At 33.1% G+C, this 12,827-nt stretch overlaps 2 protein-coding genes across 10 annotated transcripts in view; both read left to right on the top strand.

Annotated features, from left to right (window-relative positions):
- Window positions 1-2,524, top strand: part of milt (trafficking kinesin-binding protein milt) — a 34,069-nt gene extending 31,545 nt beyond the window's left edge. For 7 of the 9 annotated variants that reach the window (XM_068773342.1, XM_068773336.1, XM_068773335.1 and 4 more), the window contains one exon: window positions 22-2,524. In XM_068773342.1, the coding sequence (XP_068629443.1) occupies window positions 22-781 (760 nt within the window). In that variant the 3' untranslated portion in view covers window positions 782-2,524. The remainder of the gene's footprint in view (window positions 1-21) is intronic. The other 2 variants (XM_068773337.1, XM_068773338.1) reach the window with 2 other exon arrangements.
- Window positions 2,525-3,689: 1,165 nt separating this feature from the next.
- Window positions 3,690-11,623, top strand: LOC137930598 (intraflagellar transport protein 81 homolog). Its single transcript, XM_068773894.1, has 11 exons — window positions 3,690-3,836; window positions 4,304-4,509; window positions 4,605-4,792; window positions 5,351-5,472; window positions 6,018-6,149; window positions 6,728-6,859; window positions 7,669-7,869; window positions 9,612-9,731; window positions 10,149-10,322; window positions 10,417-10,803; window positions 11,456-11,623. Exons 1-11 carry the CDS (start codon window positions 3,690-3,692, stop codon window positions 11,621-11,623), a joined length of 1,977 nt encoding a protein of 658 aa, XP_068629995.1.
- The last annotated feature ends 1,204 nt before the right edge of the window (window positions 11,624-12,827 follow it).

Below are 12,827 nucleotides of genomic sequence, written 5' to 3'. Positions count from 1 at the left end.
TAATATGAGTAGTCTCGGTAGTTCTTTCTGTAACAGTACGGTGATGCATCCAAACGACGGCAGCCTGGCCGGCAGCAGTGTGAGCAGTGTATGCAGCAGCGGCATGAGCAGCCTTTCGAGCAGTGTGCTTGGGACGGCTTGGAGTTCGCGGCTAACTTCAAGGCGGTCGTCTGCGGCTGTATCGCCTGTGCTCTCCCGGCGCGACTCCTTCTGCACGCCACCTTCGCGTCCACACTTCTCACCAACTGCCACGCCTGCGAACAGTCCTTTACTCGGCTCACCGGAATCAACTCCACCATCAACGCCTCGACCCGGGGACGCACCTCCTTCCCTCCACGCTCTCATAGCAAGTGGAACCTCAATACTTAGACGTCGATACCTCGCGTCGCCTGCTGCAGATGGCTCACCCGCGCCTCTTGCGCTTCAAACACCAGGGTCATTGTACACTGGGCTCGTACATCGTAGTCCTATGGAACAACTGACATGTTTGAAACGCACCTTACGGTCACCGGCTGCGGCGCCCGAGAGATTAGATCCTTCGGAAACGCCGCTCGGTGTCCCGGCGCACCCAGGCCAAGGGGCATTAGATGCTTCTAGTGCTTTAGATAATATGAACGTAGTGGGTGCTAATGGAAGAAGGGCCCGAGTGAGAGCGCCTCGTCCTCGGACGGACTTGGGAACAGTGGGAGCGGCGCCGTCGCCTCGTCCGCCTGTTCAGTCCGTCTCTCCTTTAGGTACGCTCAGTTCTCTTCTTTTTGGTAGAAAAGGTGGTTTGCTGTAAATAATTCTCCATTTTGATTCTGTCACTACGTGTCTTTGTTGCTCGAATCCTTCGGGCTAGTTTAATTATGTACGGTAATCAGCGAGCCTAGGTGCGGTAATAGGCAGTAAGCGATATCATGTTACTTGTGATTTTATTTCTATTCAATTCTTGTGAGAATCTTTGTAAGTGAAATCTATCACTAGTTTTTAAGTAGTTTGCAAATAATCATCATATCGATGAGATTTATTTTACCTTTTGATTGTATTGTTTTATTATTTCGTTTATGTTTTGACATTTTTATAAATATGTAGCCAATTTTCGTAAGTATTTTTGCATTAGTGCATTTATAATGACTGATTAAAAGAATTTCAGTGTTAAATGTGCTGCAAATAACGCATTGCTTCTAATAAAGTAATGGCATTTCTGTTTCCTCTCATACATTCCTGTAATAATTGCAGTACTTCGAAAAGTTGAAGCGGGGAGAGCAACATCATGAGGACCAAGCATGCACTTTTCATTCATTCGGTTATTCTGTACAATGAAAATAACACAATAAAACATCACATTATCTGAGACTAACCAGTATTGTTTCCTTAATTACTTAACAATTAATTAATAATAATTTTATGTCAAGTAGTTTTATACAAAGGTTGTTATCATTTGATTATTTGTTAATAAGTAAACTTTATCAACATTATTGGTTTGATGGTTAGTACTTTTGGCTTTAAAATATTTATATTAATATATCATTCTAATCCTAATATTATAGTCATGAAGCATTGTAAATAATAATATAAATTTCCATTAATTTAGGAGAGTACAAATTATTTATGTTCATTGTCAAATCTTAGCAATAAAATCAATCAAAACTTGTGTATAATATAATTTTGAACTATGATTTTTTTAGTAATAAATGGCAGTTAATTTCACGTGTTCGTCCAATTTATGTATGTAACCAATATTAATGTATCGCGGTATCCGTTTCTTTTATTAGAATTTATTGATTCAGGGTTTTAAAAGGCGTAATGGTGCATGCCATAGACTAATTAGAATAATAGGATTCGTTATAGGACACTGATAATAATGAGCATCGTAACAATCACAGCTGTCTCCTGTCTCTTGTCCATGTTGTCAGAATATCGATATATTTTATTCAATTTACTGAACTTAGGTTATCAAATCGGGGAGAGGAAATATCAGTCTACGAAATTATTTGGGATCACAGTTGAGGTTAAATAATTAAAAAACGTTCAAACAATAATTTGTATTACAGAATTACCAAAGATTTACACTTTCAATTTTCAGTTATGGCTGTCACTTAAGATCATCAGTTTATATAGTGGCGTTTTAATGTTAATACCCTCGCCCCATTGGTGCTAGATAGATACTATGCCAGTGAGGATTGCATCACTTAATGTATAGTCGTTAGTGAACATTTGCATACAATAAGATAAGACGCAGATAGGATTTTATTAAATAGGTGCAATTGTTTTTACTTAATTACACATTTGTTATTGCTACAATCGGTATCTTTTTATAAAAGCTCTGTACATTTGATTGAAGTTGAATAAGGAAAAGGCTGTGAGAGGATATTTGTGTAGAATTGATACAATTGACAAAATATGAATATACTTATTGGGATGAAGCACAAACTGTACATTGTAAGCGAAGCATTACATTTTATTTGACGATTACAAAAATACGATACGATTAGCTCCGATTGTACTTTAATTATAATAGAAATATAATTTATTCCAAAAATATTTGCTCGTTTTATTTGTCCTCTTTCAGTACTGCGCTTTTGTTTTACCATGAATATGGAAACAATAATAAAAATTCAATAAACCGTTAATATTTGAATTTTTTTTCTTTTATTTTATTCCTCGAAACATTAGGAATCTATGATTTTTTTATTTATTATATGTAGATAAATAGTACATGTAGATTTAAATAAATATTTATTGTAGTATATAAATAATTGTATTATATTGTAGGCATTAGTATATTTATTATACTATTATGTATTATTAGTATATTTATCGCTTTTTGTGATTATTTTCCTTTTGTTTGGTTTTACTTTTTTATTTATCGTGTTTTATGGTTTATGATATTAACTAGTTTTACCTAACTTTATTAATTTATCTCTGTACTGCTCAAACCGTTAAGTGGCAAAATATGCCTTCGTCATTAAGATCCTCGCAGATATAAATAGAATATATAAAGAGAATTTAAATAAATAAATTTATAGGAAACCTTGCACTTGCTTTCCTAGTTACATACGATGGTACCTCGAAACCCCTGGTCTTCACATCGTAACGACTGCATTCTTCTATATAATTCCGCCATATCTGCGGTTAGCTAAAAACCCTCACGAATTCGATTATGATTTCTCAGTCATTTACCGCGCAGCAGAGATGGATTTATTTAATATACGTACAGTTTTAAGCATTTACGTAGACCAGGTAGATAGAAACCTGCCCTTATAGTGTATATATAAAGCGGAATTCGGAGCAAGGTTTCAAGATCCTAAAGAAGCATTTTGTTGTTAGGAGTAAGAGTTGTAATTGTTTCTCCAGGTTTATTAGATTGTATTTATTTTTAAATAATTATCATTGAATAATAATGTAAAAAGTAAGAATTTTTAAGTAATACGACTATGCAAAGTGGTGCGCCATCTAGTGGTTGAAAGCGTATTAAAAAGTATTAAAAATATTTTCTTTGTCGTACGAGAAATGTACTTCCGTTATCTCCCGGTATTATAAAAGAAATTATAGACGATACAAATAAAAAAAGATAGAATTATTATTAGTGCACACTAGGTTTTACAGTCTTTCATTACATTGCCATAGCAACGATTCCTATAAACAATAATTGGAGAGGTTATAAAAAATAGTCTGTTCATAGTTTATTCGAATACAAGTTAGAAATGACGGAGCAAATTAAATTCATTGTAAAAGAAATAAATTCTACGTTGGGTAGAAACTATGATTTGATAAAATTTGATTCTTTGGACGAAAAGCAATTACTGCAACTGCTTGTGGATTTATTAGTTAATTTTAAAGCCGGTGAAAGAGTAAGTATACATTGTACAAGGGATAGGTTTCCCACATAGATTGTCATGTTACCGGGTTTTGCGCAGCCCGCATTCAGCGACTTTTCGCAACGGATTAACCACGCTGCGTCAATCGGCTCGTGGTCGCTACACAGGCACCTTCCTGACCGAACGGCCTTCGCGTGCACAAGCTGTTCAGTCCGTCCGCTGCCACTTCAGAGGAGCAATTCTTCGTTAATAACCTGGGTTTTCTGTGAATTTTTGATTCGAATTCGCAGCGAAGCTTCGAGCACAGCCCTCTCTATTGCACTTTAAATGACCTTCAACCTTCTTATACGGCCTATACTAAGATATCACGTCTCAGATCAGCATGTCATCACCGGCAACAGATACTAGTCAAAGACATTTTCAGGCTTTTGAATTGTCATCTCTGTGTATTCTCGTATAGTAGATAAAAATAAAAATTATTTTTTTCTTTTTATATTTAGCTAGACGTCCGTGAAGATGACTCCGAGACGGTGTCAATGCGTGTTTTAGAAATGTTGGGAAGTGTAAAGTACCGACCACCGGCTAATGTAGAACCGTCAACTTTCCGAGCCAAGTTACTTGCCGGTGACGCCAGGACTATTCATCACGTTATGCATTGGATTCTTAGTAACAAGGAACAAGTAAAGAAGACGGCTTATTTAGCAAAGTACGTACTTATATGCACACTTGAATACATAAAGAAAGAAATTTATATTCTTTGCAATGAAATTAATCTTCTTTATCCTTCTTTTATTTTAATAGGTATCTAAAGATACCAGATATTCCTCCTGACGTAGTCCGGAATAACGCTATTCAAGATCTTTTGGATTTATATCAGAATTTAATTGATGAATTTAAAGAAGTGCATAAAAGAACTAGACTTTTAGAGAAGGAAAACTCGACCGAAATTATTAATGATATAAAAGAAATGGCAGTTGAACGGGATATAGGTAGGATATAAATATTTTTTGTAGTTCTTAAACTATTATTTAACTGTTAAACTTTAACTATTAACATACCCTTGTTTGTTTTTAATAGTTGAATCGTATACTGATATTTAAAAATTTAACAGCATAGATCTTAGCCCTACTGCTTTTGTTGTCTTATACAATTGTTTCTACGTATATATTTATTGTTATTCACTAGATTTTTTTACATTATTTCTTGACTGTAGTAATTAAAATTCTATGTGAGATGTAGATATTAATTCTCATAGTAACACGATTATTAATCGGTTTATGCCATTACATGAAAAACAAAAACATTTATTGTTTTCGATTTCCATTCTTGGCCTTTTATTTAGATTTGGGTACGACAGCTTACGGGTCCAAATCATTTTTTCAATCATAATACGGAATTAAATTTAAGAAGTAAATCAATCGAATAAATTACATGAAAAAGTTTTTTTTATTAATTTTATGAATTATAAATAAATCCTTTAAATTTTTCTAAAGTCATTGTTACAAATTTAAGAAGATTTTTTTAATAATTAACATTTTAATTCTTAGTAATAAAAAGACTGGAGAATGTCCAAGTCAACTTAATCGATGTGAGTAATAAAGAAGACTTATTAAATGTTAGCAAGGCTCTGAGATTACAACAAGAGAGAATAAAGGAGTTAGAGAATCAGGTAAGATTTATTGTACTATGTACTTTGCACATATTCTTTTTGGCCGTTTATCTTTATTGCTGAAGGTCGTGCGCTTCTGGAAAAATCTTGGTCAAGGATTCGACGAGTTGCTTCCGCAGATCTCTGTCACACGCTTTTCTGAGTGCTTACATTAATGTGATGTCCATCACAACCTGCACAGAGTCCGCCCATCGAGTTGGTAACCGCCCTCTTGGTCTCTTTTCCCACAGTAACTAGGTTTTTGTGACTCTCTGGTTGTCTCCTCGCTGTGTGGCCGAAACAGTCCAGAATACTCGTGTAAAAGATGTTGGAAAGCCTTTTTTTATACGAAGATGATCGAGAATAGATCTATAGGTTCTCCACGGTATGCATAGAATCTTTCGCTAGCATTACATTTCAAAAGCGTCGATTTTCCTTCGGTCTACCGTGCGGATTGTTCAGGATTCAGATGTGTATAACAAGATTGACAATATTAGAGTTCTTACTAGTTTCATTTTCAGTACAAATATTCATATAAAAGTACATTTTACGATTTTTATTTTCAGTTTGAAATGCAACAGTCGCAATTAAAAATGGCATCCGATCAGTTAAAAAGATACTTGAATATTATTCACGGACAGAGTACCAGTCCTAAGTCCGTAAACGAAGTTATCAAGCGTTTGCAAGAGGAAATGCAGGTATCGACTCAAATTCAAAATATCTTATCGCAAGTAGGCATTAACTGGCACTTTTGAATTATCAATTATGTTAAGACTATAAGAAGTAAGATTGCTGATACGCTGAAGTGAGCCGTCAGAATTTCAAGAATTGCTTTTTTTAAATGAAATTATACAATGTATAGATACATCATAATAAAGACTATGTAAATGAGTCAACAAACACAAGTTCCACACGTTTCAATCAACTAAAAACACTTGAATGCTGTAATAAGATGTATTTAATAATACATTTTTAGCTGTAGATTAAAAACTAAGAATAGGAACATCTAAGACATATTTTGGCACTTTATTGCATATCTGTACATACAGACCTATGAAGGATTTGTCAACTTTTTAAAGAGGAAATTTAGTCGCAAGTTTTACACATAAGTATTTGAATTTTGCGGTTAAAACGATTTTTATTAAACGTGTATTAAGTAGCAACCATTAAAAACATCTTCCAGGGAATTGGAAGCGTTTAAGTAATTAGCAGCTAAATATTTCTAACAAATTTATTCATGTAATAAATGTAATTGTTATGCTTACAATATTTTTAGCTGAACAATTATCTAGCAAAAGAAAAGTTGCCGCAAGAAAGTGCACAACTTCAGAAAGAGCTGAATATAATGCAAAACATTGCTATGGAGCAACATCCAACTCGCTCTGACCTCGTTGTTGTACAAGATAAGGTAATACGAAACTTGGTTTGTTCAGCTAACTTCATTTAAAAATGTGAAATAAATTTCATCACTGTAACTAGCCAGTGGGAAACAGAATATCGTCGGTGAAGTAAAATTTCTTTGTTTTATTTTAAGAAAATTCAATACTCTGAATCACCAGGTTGAATCGCTATTGGCCAAACAGCTCATTGACTTTAGATGTCGCAGTATTTATGATATGAGTATTATACCAGACTGTGAATTATTGTATCACTTAAGAATAATACTTCTGTACAGTAGGCGCTGAACAATGGTCGCCAGGCGGTGGAGCACTGTGATCCACGATCGTAGGTCGCGGGTTCGATTCCCAGTATACAATCATAAATAATTCACATTTTGTGCATTAATTATATAGGGTTTAAATTTTAAGGTGATGGGCAGCAATGTAATAAAACACTCCGATCACCAACCTGTCTGCCAAGCGGGGAGATTATGGTATATCCCCCTATAGAAATTTTTGGAGTAGGCTTAAGCCTTGCAGTTGGCGTATGTGGGTTGAAATGACAACGGCATTAGGCGCTCTCCTAGTAAACAAAGTCCAAGGCAGCCGAAAATAAATATTACTAAAATGTAAGATTCATTTATTAAAGCAGAGATACATGCAGAATTTTCTAGAATTGCCTGCTGAATTTTTGTTACAGGTTCAGAATTTTTTTTAAGATCCTTAATATCATTGCTAGGAAGTTTTATAATTAAATTACTGATTACCACATTTAGTTGATAAATGATTTCTTTACGTTGACAAGAACATTTTATTTAAGAAAATTTTATTTTATCAGTTATCCGCAGTAAATAGCGAGATAGAGCAAATAGTGCAGAGCCGATTAGCGACAGCGGGACCACAAGACGACAAGCTCGCTCCATTCCGTCAGCAAGCTGCTATTATTAAGCGAAATAAAGAAGCCAGTGCCGAACGTGTTAATGAGCTTACTGCTAGTCTCAAGGAATACGAAGCCGCATTAGCTGACCTACAATCTCAAGTAACTATAAAATATTATAGATATCTATATAGTATACATAAATAAAAAAAATAGCTCAACGAATTGATTCATTTTTTTGGCTAGTTATCTAACGCTTTGCAGGAAGTTCTTATAAAAAAACATAGTTTTAGAAGAAACTCAAAGAAATTTAATTGCTATTGGAACTTTGTGCATTTGACAGTTCGCTTTGAACTTCGTGCGTTTGATTCAAACTCAGATCATTTGCTACGATTTTATATTGTCACTTAACAGCTACATTGGTCGGTTTTAAAGATTATTAAATTATTTTTATTTCATTTAATAAATAAAGTAAACACTATTATTATCTTTTTTGCTATTGGAATGCGATAGATCTTTGACTTCTGGCATCACAAATTCTGTCGGGATAGCTTGCGAAGTAATACAATTAACAACACTAAATATTGTATAATATCGAATAATTTAAGATTTTAGAAGTATACATAAATAAAACTGTCTGGATTATGAAATGAAAAAATTAAGAACTGTCTTAAACCGCAGACACAGTGGATCCCGGTACATGTACACTTTGCACAAAACAAAAAACAGCGACTGTTAATTAAAGGCTAAGAAATACATTACGAGTGAACTGTAAATTTTAAAATTAAAAATCATTTACAGTGTAAAATCCAATAATCAGCGCCGAGTTGGCTTGCTGATTATTGTCTGTAAGAAGACCCTTATTGAACATTATAATAACTATTATCAGTTATTATATTAAACAATAGTGTGTGTACAAGTGCTACCAAAAACCGCTGTACCACACCCAAGGAAAGTGCGGGGTGAGGGTACGAGTGTCGCAGCAGACGTTAACAATGAGCTGATAGAATAAAGCAAAAAAATACTCGTCCCATCTCGCTGTGCGGAATACCTAAGGCGCGGTACAGTTCTATCGGTATCATTATCTTGAGGTACGTGAGAGGCATAATTCGAGAGACAAACTTAGACAAACTTCAAATAATAATGTTCTCAAATATTTCGTGTGCATTTTATCAATCGTAGGAAGGCCCTGCCATATCGACATATACCACAGGCGGTGACTGACATTTCCGTGCATATTGTAGCATTTGATTTTTCGCCAGTCAGAACAGTTTATTTTCGTACGTCTTTAAAAATAATGTTCATTAAAAGATGCCAAAAATAGCACTTTTCACTTTAGGGAAAGTAAGTATCACCATAAAGCGCCCCTGTTGATCGAATAAGATATTTTTTCCATTTTGAGTTATCAGTCATTATGTCGGACCGTCGACAGAATCGCCTCCGATAACGTCTCCATTTTTTTCTTAATGTTAATGGTTTTTAAATAAAAGTTTTAACTCTGTAGATGACGTAATAATTAGCTTTTCACCTAACGCTAACTTTATACATTTATTGGTCATACTTTCAGGTAACAAATGATTGCATATTTTAGTTCGTTTTGCTTATTTCATCATTATTACAGCTTGGGCTTCCATTTTTAGACTTCCCCTATAGATATTAATAGGACCGGCTGAAATCAGCTTTAAAGCCTTTAATCTAATCACAAAAACCTAATATCTACTTTTTTATGTCTAGGAGATGTTTCTTTAAATAAAATACTTAGATATTTAAGCAATATTAATTATTACCAATTTTTACTATAATATTGATAAATAGGAGGGTTATGGAAAACCAAGCTAAATGAGATCACCGAAAGTTTATTCTCTTCTCTAATAAATTTGTACGTAATTTATTTTCATACACAGGTAAAACAACTTCTCGGAGACATGGTGTTAAGAGGTGAGGAGTTGAAGAAATATGTCAGTTCCTTACGCACAAAGAGCACTGTATATAAAAGGCAAAGGGCGAACTTGTCCACATTTAAGGTAATATAAACTTATTTAAATATATTATTTCGTATAAAGAAGCGATGGTCAACCAAAGTGCCTACTGAAAAATGTTTAAGGCACGAATGCTTGATGTTTTTTTTTGCCTTCAGATAGAATAATCTAAAGATTTTTATGTATATTTGCAATATACTCAAACCACTGAAGCAGAATAAAATATTAATATTGCTTATTATTACAGAGTCACTATAAAATTCATATTTATAATATATTCACTTGGCGGTAAAAATTTAAAAAATATCTTGCAGCGAAGGCGTAACAGTTCAACCGTGGGGTTTGGCCTAGTAGTAATATTTTAACGTAGTAGTAATGCTTTAACAGGAAAAAAATGAAATATTTTTTCGGTCATAATTTGATTTATTCTGTTTGTATTTAAAAACAAAAATATTTTCGAAGGTCGAAGCTGGTATATTATCAAGAACTTTACACATCTTGAATAATGCAGATCCGACTATTGAAATGGCATTGTTAAATCATAAGAAAATGAAAATTGACGAAGACGATTTAATAGAAAAAGATAAAAATAAACCTTTGGACATTGCCAAAAAGTCTTTCCATGATTTATCACAGGTATCATATTTTTTTGCGTTTTAATGTTAAAATTACATACTTGTTATTGTTACGTAATTGATAATATAATATTTTTATTAAACAATTGATATAGATCGTAGCCCAAACCGCACAAAAGTTATCTCAAGTCCGCGAGGAAATACATCCACTCGCTGAACAAATTAAGCCAGTTAAGGAGGAATATCAGACGATTCAGCAGCAATACGAACAGAAGAAAAGAATATATGAAGCGACTTCAATTAACATTACATCCCAGATGGAGCCTTTGAAAAATCAAGTAAAACAATTGACTGATAAACTTAACAGCAAAGAACTGGAGTGGAAAAACCTGCGGCAAAAAATAACAAAGGCGGAGAGTTTACAAGCGGACGTAATGTTTGAAATGAAAAACTCGATGCAATCTCCGCGCAAACCATCCAAAATGGAGATATTGAAAAAGAAAATAAATGATTTAGAGGAAATTGTGAAAAATTTAGAAGAGGTGAGATTGATTAGCCTCTGTAAAATCATTACCTGCATTTATAAATAATAAGTGTCTTTTCTGGCATTTATAATGTACAAGTATTATTCAATCTACATAAAAATAATAAGATTTATTTAAAATGTAATGAAATATGTTTAATTACAGCACCAATAGATTCTTGAGGTGTAATTTTATTGTTATTTTTAATTATGGTTGCTGATAAATGAAATCTGTTTTAAAATCAAATTATATAATTTAATACCTATATATTTTGGTCGTTTGTTAAGTTAAGCGATACATATTAGTTAGTTTGCTTATTACTTTTGCTCGTATTATTATACCCGGCATTAGATTTGGTACGTCGAGCAGAAGAGCAAATTTGTGGTAAAAGACGGAAGGGTTTGGTTTTGTAGATTATCTTTAACGCCCAGCAATTCGACAGTTTGTCGTGTATATAAAATACTAAGGCTCATTGTTTTTAGTAAAAGATTAATATTTATAAGGAAACGATTATGATGAACGACGTGCCAAATCACGTGCCGGGTACAATAATAAACAAATCATTGTTATTAACTACTATTTTTACAAGTTACTATTTTTTAGAATTACAAAATATTTGCGCACATAAAACTATTAATAATAATTGTTTAAATATATATTTTATTTTTAGGAACAACGTGCGATCAGCTCTCGTCAGAGCGTAGTAGAAGAACAGACAAGGTTGTGGGAGAACACGCTTCGTCTATTGCAATGTAAAATTAGGGCTCGGAATGAACCAGCACCGAATCAGGGACGCATGCATATAACTCAGCATTCTCAAATGCTCACGTTAAACTAAAGGATTTTGGTGTAGTCGATTCTTAAAATTGTTAATCACTCATGACAACTGCTTAGAGTAAAGTTTAATAATAATGTGGAACTAAAATAAGTTTTAATTCATGTAATTTTTATAAATTTTCTTAAATACAGTGATATATACGTTTTTTGTTTTCTCGCTTAAACGTTATTGCTAGAGTAGGCTCTAATGGATTATACTACAATTTTCATTCATCATCTGTAGTTGTTTTTTTTTCAATCTTTATGTAATACATTTATATTATATTAACAATAATATAATAAATATGTTAAGAAACATATCATGTCGACGCAAGGCAACGAAAAGTACTACGTTTTCGTTATCTTGCAACAAAGACTTAGTTGTTTAACGGAACTTGTTGTAACGGTGTAAACTTTTCTGATTTTACGTGGATTTGTGGACTCTAATCCTATCAGCAATAGGCCCTCCACTTGGTGGATCAACGACATAGTTAACGTCGGGGGAATTCGCTGGATGCGGGCAGAACAAGATCGACCGTCGTGGAGATATCTGGGGAGACAGATGCCTTGCAGTGGGCATCTTTGGCTAAAAATAAGAAGAAGAAGAAGAAGCGATGTCCCTAATATATCCATGTGTAATAATTTTTACTAGCATAAATTTGACGTTTTTAATAAACCAAAAGAAAAACACTGTTTAATTACATTTTTTATTTTGTTAATACAGAACTTTTTGGTTATAAGAATATAACACTCAATGGTTTTTTTTGAAAATCTACTAAATCGTTGATAACTCATCGTGGATCTATGGGATCTATAACACAACTCTACCCAAAGAAAAGTACTATATTTAGTTTTTTCTTTTTCACAAAATCTTAAATCATTTTTTTAAATATAGTCAGCGCCAATTTTATAAGTAGAGGAATTATTATTGAATATTATAAATTGATCACTACTATGTTTACTAAAAATCTAATTTAAAACATCGATAAGCATTTTGATCAAAGAATATTTTTTATCAATACCCTATATAATCGTTAATGTGAAAAATATCCTTCTAAATAATTTATGATGGACAATTCTGGATTACATACTTTTAGGGATTAATTTAAATTAAAATTTAGTATGATAAAATATTTAGAAATTCTGAAATGATTGATTGATGTAATTCCTCATCCATCAACGCACGTGAAAGATTTTATCATATTAAATTGAACTAATCATAATAT

This window comes from Battus philenor, unplaced genomic scaffold (assembly GCF_028537555.1).
Source record: "Battus philenor isolate CCGP_79_NKW_IND1 unplaced genomic scaffold, ilBatPhil1.0.hap1 SCAF_6, whole genome shotgun sequence".
Taxonomy (NCBI): domain Eukaryota; kingdom Metazoa; phylum Arthropoda; class Insecta; order Lepidoptera; family Papilionidae; genus Battus; species Battus philenor.
This window is presented reverse-complemented; position numbering and strand designations above follow the sequence as displayed.